General features: G+C 40.8%; 1 protein-coding gene across 1 annotated transcript in view; it reads right to left on the bottom strand.

Moving 5' to 3' along the window:
- Positions 1 to 15,805, bottom strand: part of LOC127420803 (CUB and sushi domain-containing protein 2-like) — a 491,575-nt gene that overhangs the window by 162,842 nt on the left and 312,928 nt on the right. Inside the window, exons 15-17 of the mRNA XM_051663350.1 lie at positions 14,767 to 14,961; positions 10,323 to 10,461; positions 6,617 to 6,804 (exon numbers count right to left, since the gene is read on the bottom strand). Coding sequence (XP_051519310.1) covers positions 6,617 to 6,804; positions 10,323 to 10,461; positions 14,767 to 14,961 — 522 coding nt within the window. The remainder of the gene's footprint in view (positions 1 to 6,616; positions 6,805 to 10,322; positions 10,462 to 14,766; positions 14,962 to 15,805) is intronic.

Here is a 15,805-nt window from a genome sequence, read left to right as displayed (position 1 = left end):
ACTCACATCCCGGGCAACCTCAACACTACACCGGACACGCTGTCACGACAGGTTACCCTCAGGGGAGAGTGGAGACTCCACCCTCAGGTGGTCCAGCTGATTTGGAGTCGATTCGACAGGCACAGGTGCACCTGTTTGCCTCCCAAGAATCCTCCCCATTGCCCGCTCTGGTACGCCCTGACCGAGGCCCCCCTCGGCATAGACGCGCTGGCACACAGCTGGCCCCCTGGCCAAATATGCGTTTCCCCCAGTGAGCCTACTTGCACAGACCCTGTGCAAGGTCAGGGAGGACGAGGAGCAGGTCATCCTGGTAGCACCTTACTGGCACGCCTCGGACCTCACGCTCCTCGCGACAGCCCCCCCTGCAAATTCCCCTGAGGAAGGACCTTCTTTCTCAGGGATGGGGCACCATCTGGCACCCGTGACCAGACCTCTGGAATCTCCATGTCTTGCCCCTGGATGGGACATGGAAGACCTAGGCGGTCTACCACCTGTGGTGGTAGACATGATCACTCAGGCTAGGGCCCCCTCTATGAGGTGCCTGTATGCCTTTAAGTGGCATCTGTTCGCTAAGTGGTGTTCTTCCCGACGGGAAGACCCCCAGAGATGCGGAGTTGGATCAGTGCTTTCCTTCCTGCAGGAGAGGTTGGAAGGGAGACTGTCCCCACGTTGCCGCCATAGCAGCACACCACGACGCAGTCGACGGTAAGTCCTTAGGGAAGTATGACCTGATCATCAGGTTCCTAAGAGGTGCCAGGAGACTTAATCCCCCCAGACCGTGCCTCATTCCCTCATCGGACCTCTCTGTAGTTCTTCAGGGTCTACAGAGAGTCCCCTTTGAGCCTTTGCAGTCAGCCGAGCTTAAGGCACTCTCCTTGACTGCACTCACTTCCATCAAGAGGTTAGGAGACCTGCAAGCGTTCTCTGTCAGCGAAACGTGCCTGGAGTTTGGTCCGGGCTACTCTCACGTAATCCTGAGACCCCGACCGGGCTATGTGCCCAAGGTTCCCACCACCCCTTTTAGGGACCAGGTGGTGAACCTACAAGCGCCCCAGGAGGAGGCAGACCCAGCCCTGTCATTGCTGTGTCCGGTGTATGCTTTAAGCATTTATTTGGATCGCACGCAGAGCTTTAGAATCTCTGAGCAGCTCTTTGTCTGCTTTGGTGCACAGCGGAAAGGAAGCGCTGTCTCCAAGCAAAGGATCGCCCACTGGTTCATTGACGCCATAGCTATGGCATATCACACCCAGGACATACCGCCCCCGGTAGGGCTACGAGCCCATTCTACCAGGGGTGTAGTGGATTCCTGGGCTCTGACCAGGGGTGCCTCTCTAACAGACATTTGCAGAGCAGCAGGCTGGGCAACACCCAACATATTTGCAAGGTTCTACAACCTCCGGGTGGAACCAGTTTCATCCCAGGTAGTGGCACGCAACACAAGCGGATAAGCCCGGGATAGCCGGCCGGATGTATTGCTTGCACATAGTGCCTTCCACCTCCTTTTGAGCTGAAGACGTGCACCATTAATTCCCAGTAGTGTTCACAAATTTGTTCCCTGGTTGACTTCCTCCGAGCCCTATGGCAGTCGAGTTTTCGGAGAGACTCGCTGCCGGCCCAGTACACGTGCTAACTAAGAGCCCAGTTCTGGGGTAGGTGCTCCGCATGTGGCGGTTCCCTGTAAGGATAACCCCATGCAATATATATATTCCGCTAATTTGTTTCCCTGTTGGCAAACTGCGTCTTCCTTGGGCAGAGCCCCTCTGCCCCAGTCTCCATGTTTGTAGTAACTCCTCCCCCATTGGGTAGGATCTACCTTGAAGACTCTCCACATGGTCGGAAAGACATATTCTTCCACTTAAATATCCCTCCTCTCTTTGGGCGAGGTGTGGTCTCCGCGGTGTCTTCCCCTTGGCGGCCCAGTCAGATAATCCCCCTTCTTTTTTAGGGAGTGGAAAAAGAGAAAGGGAAAAGAGGCCACGGATGGGTTAAGCCTGTCTCTATCTCTTGAGTAGTCGACTTGTCCCCAAAGGGCCGTTCGACACTCATAACTATGTTGGGGGAGGTTACATGTCGACCTGGTGTGCTGGCTATGAGGTACACAGTAGTCTGCCCACCACACACCGCCAGTTCATGTAACACAGTTCGGCCAATTGTGGCGTTTCATATAGGGACCCCTAGTGTCACTACATCGACACAACGTCGAGTGAGTGACAGATAGGGAACGTCATGGTTACTTGTGTAATCCCTGATGGAGGGAATGAGACGTTGTGTCCCTCCTGCCACAATGCTGAACTACCCGCTGAAATGGCCGGACCTTATATCGGCTCCTCAGCATAAAACCTGAATGAGTGGTTGCATACCAGCTCCTTTTATACCCGTATGTCCGGGGGAGTGGCATGCAAATACCACTCGCCAATTTTCATTGGCCTTTTATCAAAGACCAGAGGTGTCTCGGGGTCCCAAGAGTAACCCCTAGTGTCACTACATTGACACAACATCTCGTTCCCTCCATCAGGGAACGGAGGTTACACAAGTAACCAGGACGTTTTTTTTTTTTATTTATTTTTTTTATTATGAGAACTATTTGTGATGGTCTTGCAATCCTATGTTAATAATGTTTTGCACCATATGCAGATATATGTCATTGAATTTATTGGGGAACTATGATGGCAAATGAAAAACTAAGTAATGGTTTATTTATCTGTAATAATAATAATAATAATAATAATACAATTTTCTGATGACACTTTTTTTTTTTTTTTTTTTTTTTTACCTAGCACATATAAAACATGTTGGTAAATAAATAAATATAAACAAATCCTTATTGTTGAGTCCTGAAGGTTTGTTCTGATTGTTTTTAACACATTGCTATAAGGTAACTAGGGCAAGTCAAAAGAGCCGACCCCAAGTCTCTATGATATTCTTTTACCTAAATAAAGGACTGCTAGCATCACCGTGACTGCCGCCCCACCGCGGTGGTAGAGTGGCACCGCCATGGCAAAGCACCACTGGTGGTTATGCATGTAACGTAAAGGACCTTGTGAAAACTTGAAATAAATTCTGGAAATAATGTAATTTGATGAGTATAGTACAGTATTCAATCCTTAGTACCTGTGTTGTGGATTTTTCATCCTAGGGGGGATTTCTTGATTTTGTGCTAGTAGCGCTACGTTGCATTGTTATGGCAATGACATATTCACAACGTTAGCGCACAACTCATGTGTACAACTAACAACTCAGCGCAGTATTTTGTATTTGATTGAAATTCCTTTACAAACTCATGCACAGGAGAGTTTATTTGTCATAACATGTCAATAAAAACATGAAAGAAATGGCTTGCACCCGTTTATGCGCTCTATCTAAAAGTCAAGCTGCATTGTGCATTAGGCTATTCATTGCTGATTTATGTTGTAATAGTATACTTATATTGTTAATGTAGCTGATTAAACTCATAAATATGATACATTTGAAAATAGGTAGGTAACACCAAAGTCATTCTAGCAAGTCAGTCCACTGTCGGCCATCTTTGGAATGCTCTCGGGAGGCTATTTCCAGTCATGCCAGTGCAGCTCCTATCTACTTGAATGGAGAAAGACCAAAATCTCAAAAACGGTTGGTCAAGATTACGATCAAAGGACATATTTTAAATCAGCAATAAAATCTGACAATAGTGGTATCATAAATTGTGATTATTTACCTCATATTACACTAAAAAACAAAATTTTCCCGGCTTGCATGCAATTTCTAGAGCTGATTGACAGGTTATGTCTGTATCTAAAAGGTGATTGGCTCTTTTAACTGTAAGGTGGTACTTCCTTTTTACACCCATTGACTGTTGGGCATTCAGAGCTCCTTGGTTAGGCGTTCCAATTTCTCCCATTAATTTTAATAGAAGTGGCCCGTCTCTGCTAAATAATTACACTTTACAGTAAGGTTCCATTTGTTAACATGAACTAACAACCGACAATACTTTTATAGCATTATTAATCTTGATTAATGTTAATTTCAACATGTACTAATTCATTTTTTAAATCAAAACTTGTATTTGTTAACATTAGTTAATTCACTATGAAATAACATGAACAAACAATAAACAATTTTAGTTTTTATTAACTAGCCTTTACAAAGACTGATAAATGCTGTAAAAATACATAGTTTATTGTTAGTTCAAGATACTAATGAATTAACTTATGTTAATGAATGAAACCTTACTGTAGTGTTATAAATAGGTGATTAAAAAGTGTTTCAGTTTACAGAGGTTCAGTGCTTTCATCTCATGACACACAGCTTAGACTGGAAAAATCCTCACAATATGACTGGATCATTTGAATAAACAAGGTTTTATTCTTTAAAAACATTGTCACTGCATTGGTAATCTTGCAGTGTTGTTTATTTCTTGTGATATTTTCATCAACAATGTTTGAATTAAAATGGTTAAATTATCCTCATGATCCCGTTTTTTGTTAAAAGGTTCAACCAAAAATGAAAATTCTCTCATCCTTTACTCTCTCTCATGACATCCCAGGTGTGTATGGCTTTTTTTCTTCAGCAGAACACATTTTAAAAATAATAATAAAAAAAAAAAACTCAGTAGGTCCTTAAAATGCAAGTGGATGGTGATCCGACTTTTGACGCTCTAAAAAACGCAGACAGTCAGCATAAACGTCATCCATTCGACTCCAGTGGTTAAATGAATGTCTTCTAAAGAGATATGTTTGTTTTTGGTGCAAAAAAGATCATGATTCAAGTACTTTTTAACCATAAACCATCGCTTCCGGTCAACAGCGGTATGCGCGTGTGATGTAATCGCACATCAGAACTGACGCACATGCGACACATCTGGAAGATCAGCGCCATTTATAACTGAGTTGGAGGAACGCTGTACAGAAGCTTTTTTGGTTTTGGTTTAGATCTGTATTTGGATCTGTTTGTTTACTCACAATGGTGCATTTGTGTGCTTATCCTGAATGTCTCAACTGAGAGAAGAATGTGTGATTACATCCGTAACATGCCAATGCAAATACGTCACACAAGAAACAGCGTGAATTCGGCGCCCTCGTGAAGCTTACCGGAAGCGATGATTTAAAGTTAAAAAGTATCTTTTTCGTACCAAAAGTGATTGTGTCGCTTTAGAAGACATTAATTTAACCGATGGAGTGTCTGTGATTTTTGATCACCATCCACTTGCATTTTAAGGACCTACTGAGCTGAGATATGTTTCTATTTTTCTTCAGATATGTTCTGCTGAAGAAAGAAAGTCATACACACCTGGACTTCATGAGGGTGAGTAAATGATGAAAGAATTTTCATTTTTGGCTGAACTATACCTTTAAAGGAATCAAACAACACCTCAAACATTTTTGTGAATAACATCATAGACAAGATTAACCGCGTTCTGGATGTGTATTCAGTGTGGCTGGAAACATCATAAATCAAGTAAGATCCTCTCAAAAAATGGACAATGTTGTTTTTTTCTTGTCAACAAAAATAAAAGCATCTGACAAATGAAAAGCTTTCAGCAAAGGTAGGACTGATTTAATCATTGTCTAGCTGTTTACTGATATATAGTCATGCTGGATTTTGGAGTTTTGAGCAATATTAACAGAATCTGACAATCTGGAATATTTTTAGCCATTGACATGTACATGCTACTGATGTATAATATAGGCTGTATGGTGCAGTAACAAGCATAAATGTTAAATCAATGCAAAAAGTTTTGTATTTATGTCATTTTGGACATTTTGTGATATTTTAAAAAGGGTAATTTTTTATTAAAATGTAATTTTAAATGACACACTTTTTTCAAGTTTGATCCACAATAAATGTGCAATTTGTGTGCACCCCTTCCCTCGCACTCCAACTACCAATTAACACTGTTCACAGGTGGTGATTGGCACTGCAACCTAGATATGGCTCAGGTCCTTCCTTTAAAACAAGTCTAAAGGATTTGTTTGGCTGTTTTATCATCTGTCAGGCAAAAATCATGGTAGTAAATCCCAAAGTATACTTCGATTTTGACGCAAATGCTCAGCGTCTGCGTACTGTTGAACGTGAGCCTGTCAAAGTACACTCCAATTGACAGTGTGCATACACACAGGCGGTTGGCGCATGCACACTAAGACTGTTGTTGATTTTAGCTTAGTTTCCTGTTATTTACCAGCGATTAAATCTTCTTCTAGCATTTCTTCGTGGCAACAACGGCTCAAATGTGAGTATTGCCACCTTGAAAATCCACTAATTAGTGCAAATAATTCCAGGTGCATGTGCATTCTGCGCGTTCAAAGACACGCGGTTAGAAAAATATGGCTACGTGCATTCAGTGATCGAAAACTCTGCTCAAGAGCTCAGCGTTCACATCTGAGCGAAGTATACTTTGGGCTTAAGTCTGACTGCTAAGCAAAGTAATAGCACGCACAATAAACCATATGATTTTAGGTATCATTCATGTCATAGTACAAATTGTGTGGAATGAGACATGCAAAATTGTAACACTTAAGGTTTTCAGCAAACAACACTGATTAAGACTAATCAGAGCAAAATGGTAGTTAATAAAATTAGCTTTTTTTTTTATATAAAAAAATTTCAGTTTATTAAAGTAAACAGCATAGATGCATACTCTCATATCGAATGCGGAAGCCTATGTCGGAGTGGCTCTTGTCGGTGGTGAAGAGCAGGTACAGGAAGTTGGAGGTACTGATCAGGAACTGCGGAACCTGTGTGCCTTGATAACTGCCAATCAGAGGCGAAGAAGGATACCGGCCGTCCCGTACCTCGAGAACATCATAGTTAACCTCAGTCCGGAATCTGTGGTGCAAAAACAGTGCTATACATCAGCATAGAAGCTTCACAACAAAGTACATATGGTCTGTGAGCTGCCTACAGAGACAGGATTTTAAGGCATCATAGGCATGTTTCCGTCATGGAGGCAGGCATCTTATGCTCCCTACTAAGTCAAATTCTAAGACAGCATCACGGAGAAGGCAAATCCCAGGATGAATAAATCCATTATGGTCGATAAGTGAGAGACATGTCAATTATAAATAAGCTTATCACAATTGAGTACCCAAAAGTATCTCTGAAAGTAGTTGTGTAATAATAATAATAATTATTATTATTATTATTATGGCAACACTTGCTGCTCCTGAGGCTTAAACTTACACTTTGGCAATTTGAAGCGATGCTATTCCTGACGAGAGCCACTTTAAACACAGGCAATTCAACTCGATTTCTCTCAGTTTCCCTCTTTCTCTTGCTCACATGCACACACACACACACACACACACACACACACACACACACATGCCGAAAAGCAGCGCATCCTCCATTGCTAGTTCTAAAGTGTTGTTTTCGTCCTAGCAATGAAGGCTTCAGCTGCATTAAAGCAAGATGCTGAATCCATGGCAAAAGATAGTAGTTCCTCTCATAAGTGCATTTTAGTGACGAAAGTCAGAAAATGTCTTGACATAAAACCCTGAGCAATGTCTTAAGGTGTGGTAACTGTGGTATAAGCAGAACAATTGTCTCTGGCCCGTTGAATTGTTCAAAAGTAATGCACACCCGAGCAGGGCCATAGCAAGTAATTCTGGGCCCCCTGACTATATATTGCCCTAGGCCCCTTACCTATTAAAATAATACAGTTTTGAATTTGTCTAGGGCCCTCCTGGACTTTTGGGCCCCTAGAATTATTACCACCTTCACCCCACTAGCTACGGCCTTGCTACCGAGGTGTGTATATATATATATATATATATATATATATATATATATATATATATATATATATATATATATATATATATATATATATATATAGTTGAAGTCAGAAGTTTACATACACTTTACATACACAGTCTGGTTCATCCTTGGGAGCAATTTCCAAACACCTGAAGGTACCACGTTCATCTGTACAAACAATAGTATGCAAGTATAAACACCATGGGACCATGCAGCCATCATAACGCTCAGGAAGGAGATGCATTCTGTCTCCTAGAGATGAATGTAGTTTGGTGCGAAAAGTGCAAATAAATCCCAGAACAACAGCAAAGGACCTTGTGAAGATTCTGGAGGAAACAGGTAGACAAGTATCTATATCCACAGTAAAACGAGTCCTATATTGACACAACCTGAAAGGCTGCTCAGCAAGGAAGAAGCCACTGCTCAAAAACTGCCATAAAAAAGCCAGACTACAGTTTGTAAGTGCACATGGGGACAAAGATCTTCTTTTTGGAGAAATGTCCTCTGGTCTGATGAAACAAAATGGCCATAATGACCATCGTTATGTTTGGAGGAAAAAGGGTGAGGCTTGCAAACCAAAGAACACCATCCCAACCGTGAAGCATGGGTGTGGCAGCATCATGTTGTGGGGGTGCTTTGCTGCAGGTGGGACTGGTGCACTTCACAAAATAGATGGCATCATGACAAAGGAAAATTATGTGGATATATTGAAGCAACATCTCAAGACATCAGCCAGGAAATTAAAGCTCGGTCGCAAATGGGTCTTCCAAATGGACAATGACCCCAAGCATACCTCCAAAGTTGTGGCAAAATGGTGAAGGACAACAGATTCAAGGTAATGGAGTGGCCATTAAAAAGCCCTGACCTCAATCCAATAGAAAATGTGTGGGCGGAACTGAAAAACCATGTGCAAGCAACGAGGCCTAAAAACATGACTCGGTTACACCAGTTCTGTCTGGAGGAATGGGCCAAAATTCCAGCAACTTATTGGGAGAAGCTTATGGAAGGCTACCCAAAAAGTTTGACCCAAGTTAAACATTTTAAAGGCAATGCAACCAAATACTAAAAAAGTGTATGTAAAATTCTGACCCACTGGGAATGTGATGAAAGAAATAAAAGCTAAAATAAATCATTCTTTCTACTGTTATTCTGACATTTCACATTCTTAAAATAAAGTAGTGATCCTAACTGATCTAAGACAGGGAATGTTTTTTTACAGTTAAATGTCAGGAATTGTGAAAAACTGAGTTTAAATGTGTTTGGCTAAGTTGTATGTAAACTTCTGATTTCAACTGTATATGTATATACTGTGTATGTCCCAAAAAACTGATTCACTAAAATAAATATGACTTTCCAGTGCAACATACAAGACATAGGACCATTTCAGAGAAAATGTTTGATTTTTGCCTCAGTTTGCTTGGCTGCAAAACTGTGTGCGTTACAATGTGTCAGATATGGGCCGTTTTGTCACGCTACACCACAACTTGTTGGAAAAGAGTAGCTTATTACTGGAAAAGATACACTATTTTGAAAACAGTTGAACTACTGTCATGCTACAAAACAATGCAGTTAAGCTAGTAGTGTCACTACTTGTAAATTACACCCCAAAACTGGTATGCAGTAGACAGAGAGGCAGCTCAGTAGGTTTTGGAACAGAACTACAGATTCATCACAGTCGTACACTCTTGTGTTCCTCCAGGATATCACATATTTACAGCGAGCATAAGGGGCACTGCATCATTCAAACTGAAAGCTAAGTCTGCTCAAAAGCAATACATGCTGTTTGAGTTTCCTACGGTAGCAGCCCACCAAAGCCCTGCTGCTTTCTGTACTCACAGTCTGACGGTGAACACCAGCTTACCTGCCAGCCTCAGTTTTGAAACTTTTCTTCAGATAAATAAACGACAATGGTTAGAATACACATACATTTATATGCAAATATGGATAAAGGAGCATTGGGCACCCATGCAGCCCAGGACTCAGTAAAAGCAAAAGGAGGAGGCCACAATGGAAGAAGAGCTATATTGAATGCACAGCTGTTACATTGTGGGAGGATCGATGCAATATGCCTCCATTAATCTGACTAGCGTCAATGTGCCCACTAGGCCTGTGAGTCCACTCCTTGTGTGTTAATCAAACTGTTAAGAATAAAATGTGCCAAATTAGAGAAGAGCCAGCTAAATGGAGCAGAATGGCATTTTTTATTGACGCTACATAAAATCAAAGAGTGAACAAACATTTTTGTTGCATCCATCTTTTATGGGGAACATCATTTGAAAGGGATAAATAGATGAAGCCATTACAGAGGTGAGAGATGCTAATATGGATTCTGACTGAAGCCCTAGTTTGCTGAAGAAGAACTGTGATAGTTGCAATGGGAGTATGAATGGCCTGATCCTCTGATTCAAAGTCTATTCTGAACATCTGCAGTGCGCCAGTGACCTATTTATGAAATGACGATAATGATATTACACCAAATAGACTGAAAGCCTAAGAACATGAAAGAGGGAAATTTAAACAGAGAGGCTTATGAAGAACGACATGAGAGCAGGGTTCATAAAAGAGAGAAAAAAAGGACAAAGACACACTTGTCAAAGATGATCTTGATAGGATATCCTGGTGGGGCCTCGATGATCCACTCACAATTGAGGGCCTCTTTATAAAGCTCAGGCCAGCCTGGGGATAGAATGATGCCAATAGAAGCCTTCAGGTTTCCACCACATGGAGCTGAAGAACAGGAGAGTAAGATAAACATGAAGAATTTTGGAATCTTTATTGTATTGCCACATGACTAAAGGGCCGTTCAAACCGAATGTTTTTTGGTATCCCTCTGTGACTTTTCTGAATTGCTTTTTCTATGTAAATATGTGCTAGACCAATGTCTCACTGTTTCTGTAGCATCTCACATACAGTATGAGCAGCACTTTTTTGAGACATCGAGTCAAGTCAAAAAACTTGCATCTCAAGACACAAGAGTTGCACTGCACCTTGCTTTATTTGATGCAATAGCACATTCGGTTTAAATGGCCCAAGTCCAATTATTTTTGTTCTTATTTTTGTATATTATTGTTCCCATGAATTGTCTGCGATGTCAACATGTTAAAGGTAAAGTGTGTAATTTCTGCACCATAAGTAGCACCAATCGGAACTGAAAAAAAAAATAAATAAAAAAAATAAAATAATATATATATATATATATATATATATATATATATATATATATATATATATATATATATATATATATATATATATTTTTTTTTTTTTTTTTTTTTTTTTACTGTTTTCTGAACACTTCCACCATCTGCCATTGGTCAGCAAATATGTAGCCCCACCCCAATCTCATGCCACTGGCTGAGCCAAAGTTGATGTGTCAGCCTGGTTGGGTTGCTCAAACAAACAGAGCAATGTTTTTATAGCATCCCAAAGGCACAATATTTACACTTTTCAGCAAAATAAACCTACAGTACAAAATCAACCTATGAATGGCTTACATGGTTGTCTCTGCATTTTAAGATGGGATATGAGAAAGTATTTTAACATTAAACAATTAACCACATCACCTTTACGTTGAATAGACAATCCCACCAGTGTAGCCTTTGGTTCAAGGGGGAGTTACACAAAAATGAAAATTCTCTCATCATTTACTCACCCTCATGCCATCAAAGATAACTTTCTTTCTTCTGCAGAACATAAATAAAAAGGGTGAGTGGGGTCCAGAGTGATTTTTCCGGCCTTTTTCCTCACTCTGGAAGTGTATAGTTCTATCCTTTCAATAATCCTCTCAGCAGTCCGAACTGTCCTTTGTAGTCTTCTGATGTCTCATTTCGTAGCTGAACCAAACCAGACAGTTATTGAAGTGCCGAGGACAGACTCAATGACTGCTGAGTAAAACTGTATCAGCAGCGCCTGTGGCAGGTTGAATTTCCTCAGCTGGCGAAGGAAGTACAACCTCTGCTGGGCCTTTTTCACAATGGAGTCAACGTGGGTCTCCCACTTCAGGTCCTGTGAGATGGTAGTGCCCAGGAACCTGAATGTTTCCACTGCTGCCACTGTGCTGTTTAGAATGGTGAGGGGGGGTCAGTGTTGGGGTGTTCCTCCTAAAGTCCACAATCATCTCCACCGTTTTGAGCGTGTTCAGCTCAAGGTTGTTTTGACTGCACCAGACAGCCAGCTGTTCAACCTCCCTTCTGTATGCAGACTAATCATCATCTCGGATGAGGCCGATGACAGTGGTGTCATCTGCAAACTTCAGGAGCTTGACAGAGGGGTCCTTGGCAATGCAGTCATTGGTGTAGAGGGAGAAGAGTAGTGGGGAGAGCACACATCCCTGGGGGGCACCAGTGCTGATTGTACAGGTGCTGGAAGTGAGTTTCTCCTGTCTCACAAGCTGCTGCCTGTCCGTCAGAAAGCTGGTAATCCACTGACAGATAGACATTGGAACAAAGAGTTGGTTTAATGTATTCTGGAGTATAGCTGGGATGATGGTGTTGAAAGTCGAACTGAAGTCCACAAAAAGCATCCTTGCATATGTCCCTGGTCTGTCCAGATGTTGCAGGATATGATGCAATCCTATGTTGATTGCATCATCCACAGACCTGTTTGCTCGATAAGCAAATTGAAGGGGATCTAGAAAGGGTCCAGTGATGTTCTTCAGGTGGGCCAACACCAGTCTCTCAAATTATTTCTTGACCACAGACGTCAGGGCGACAGGTCTGTAGTCATTAAGTCCTGTGATTTTTGGTTTCTTTGGGACAGGAATAATGATTGAGCGTTTGAAGCAGCATGGAACTTCACACTGCTCCAGTGATCTATTGAAGATCTGTGTGAAGATGGGGGCCAGCTGGTTAGCACAAGATCGAAGGCACGCTGGTGAGACCCCATCTGGGCCTGAAGCTTTCCTCGTCTTTTGTTTCCGAAAGACGCGGCTCACATCATCTTCACAGATCTTAAGTGCAGGTTGAGTAGCAGGAGGGGGAGGAGGGGGGTTGCAGGAGGTGTTGGTGTTTGTGTGAAGTGAAGGTCAGAGCGGGTGTGGGGTGTGAGATTGGGCCTTTCAAATCTGCAGTAGAACACATTCAGGTCATCAGCCAGTTGTTGGTTCCCTAGAGGGTTGGGGGTAGGAGTCCTGTAATTTGTGAGTTGTTTCATGCCACTCCACACTGATGCAGGGTCGTTAGCTGAAAACTTGTTTTTCAGCTTCTCAGAGTATCTTCTTTTAGCCACTCTGATTTCCTTGTTCAAGTGTGTTCCTGGCCTGATTGTACAAGACTTTATCCCCACCCCTGTAAGCATCCTCTTTGGCCTGACGAAGCTGCCTGAGCTCTGCTGTAAACCATGGTTTGTCATTGTTGAACTTTAAATAAGTCCTAGTAGGAATGCACATATCCTCACAGAAACTGATATATAATGTACCAGTATCTGTGAGCTCATCCAGGTCTGTGGCTGCAGCCTCAAAAACACTCCAATCTGTGCAATCGAAGCAGGCTTGTAGTTCCCGCTCTGCTTCATTTGGCCATCTCTTTACAGTCCTTGATGCATGCGCAAAGCACTAGATGGTGCTATAGGAAGTGTAATAGAGCTTGAAATTATGAGTAACATTTTGGTCTGTTCTCACCCAAAACCAATCTGATAACTTCAGAAGACATGGATTGAACCACTGGAGTTTTATGGATTACCTTTAAGCTTAATTTATCTCATTTTTGGAGCATCAAAGTTCTGGCCACCATTCACTTTCATGGTGTAGACCTACAGAGTGGAGATATTTTTCTAAAATCTTTATGTGTGTTCTGCTGAAGAAAGAAAGTCATACACATCTGGGATGGCATGGGGGTGAGTACATGATGAGGAAATTTTCCTTTTTGGGTGACCTATCCCTTTAAGTGCCCTGCTAAAGGGTACAACAGTGACAACTGAAGGATGGCCCCTTGCAACCTTTTTACCAGTCAAGATCAAACTACAGTAGGTTTCACCACCCTAGTCAAAGCATACTATTACCAAGATGGAAGTTAATAAAGATCAAATATGAGATCAGAGCCTTGGCACAGATATAAAACACATGGATTTGACACACGGGTGACAAAGGTTTGTTGACAGCTATGTATATATTCCATTTCTTCCCCTCTCCCCAATAATTTCCTCTCTCCTCTTCACTATCTAAAAAAAAAAAAAAACAAAAAAAAACATAAAGGCCAATACAAATAAATAAATAAATAAATAAACAATTAAGGTTAATGGTTATCAAACTGAAAAAAACTCCAATGCAGTATGATTCAAAAGGACAAATAAAACTTATTTAGCTTGGTGAATAAATCTGGTTAATCAAATTTATAAAACAGAAAAGCCAATGAATGCTTTTCCTAGAATGCAAAATATGGAAATATAAAAGAGTGAGCACAAGGCCCCATGTGTTCAATGGCTGGGGAATGATCTCATCTCTTGACTAAGTGCACTGAAGGACATCTACAGTATAAAAGACATTGCTTGATAAATGGCATAAAATTATTTGAAGTTCCAAGAGAATAGAGCAGTGCATTTCATAAAATGCAAGGACATTCCACATCGCATAAAACGAAATGGTTCCAACATTCAGAGAGAGAGAGAGAGAGAGGAATCAATGAAAATACGTTCCTTGAATGCATCCTCAGATAAATGCAACACAATCTGTACAAATTAATAAACCAACAGCACTTGAGTCTGAAATAAAGGTTTTATTTTTTATTTATTTATTTTTTTTAAGAATATTTCAGTTGCTCAGAAAGTCTTGTTTATTTAGTCATGTCTGACCCTGAATATAATTATAACAAAACAATAAATTGAGAGCATTTTCTAAGGTTTTAAGTAAAGAGCAAACTAACTGAGCTGAACTCTGTATCATTTTGTTTTTGTTATAAACTAATATACAAATTTGAGAATTGGGAAATATTAAATAAAGGTTTTCAAAATTTTACAACAATCAACTTAAACAAATGTGTAAGTATGAATTATGAGATTTGCATGTTCATTAATGTATTTATTATAGAAAGGACTGACCTTCGCAACGTGGCACAGCATTGTCCCACACAACATTTCCATCTTTGAGGATACAGGAGATGGTTTGAGAGCCGTGGGTCTTCACAAACCCCTCCTCGCACAGGAAAGAAATGGAGCTGCCAAGTTGTAGACTCTCGCCAAAACGTTTTCCGTTTACAGGAACACCAGGGTCGGGACACTCGTTGTGCCGAAATGCTGCAGGTGAAAAAGCAATGATACAAGTTCATGAATTATGAAAGTCAAGTACATAGAGAGAATGGTATGCCAACTGCAACATTGAGAATCAAATGAAATCAAAATTTCAGTTTTGTGGCTTTTAGTCCATGTTTATTAGCTTTGAAGCAATATAAATGCTAGTGTAATCTTAAAATTTGACAAAATTAAGCTTTAGCAGATATAGGCATTTAAAATGTATGTTTTCTTCTCTTATGGGAAAACAGACTAAAAATATTGATAACTCATCGTGCACGACAGATTTTTGTCCAAGCAAATGCTCTCTAGAATAAGAATGTATCTACCCCTAATACCACCTGCAACTGACAAGAAATTAGAAAATCATGTGACGTAACTAAAGCCTATTGGCTATTTTTTTAAAGGGTCACGCCCTTCGAAATGTCCCACCCAAAACCTCTTGTTTAAATAGGAAATATGTCAACAAGAAAAAGAAAACTGCGCTCATCTGTAAAAGGTCAACATGGTGGGCATGACAACAATAGCACTTTATTAATTGTATTTTATTTTACTGGGAAATTTAAAGTAGAAACCTTTTTTTTTTTTATTATTATTTTTGCTCTGTACCTGTCTGCATTCTGTTCAAAAGCTTTGTTGGAGCTGTGCAAAAGGTTTTGTTTTAGTTTAAAGACAATTTTACATAGCCCCAACAGTCCTCAATATGCCCATTGAACTGAAAACTGTATGGCTCATTGTTTCAGTTGCATAAGTACACTAATTCATTTAACTTCGAACAAAATATTGATTTATGTGCCTCCCAAAGTTTCTTGGTTGAGTGGGAAGCTTGGAGCCACTCAGTGCCCATTGA

This window comes from Myxocyprinus asiaticus, chromosome 30 (genome assembly GCF_019703515.2).
Source record: "Myxocyprinus asiaticus isolate MX2 ecotype Aquarium Trade chromosome 30, UBuf_Myxa_2, whole genome shotgun sequence".
NCBI classification, from domain to species: Eukaryota; Metazoa; Chordata; class Actinopteri; order Cypriniformes; family Catostomidae; genus Myxocyprinus; species Myxocyprinus asiaticus.
Note: the sequence above shows the minus strand (reverse complement) of the source record. Positions and strands in the feature narration are given on the sequence as shown.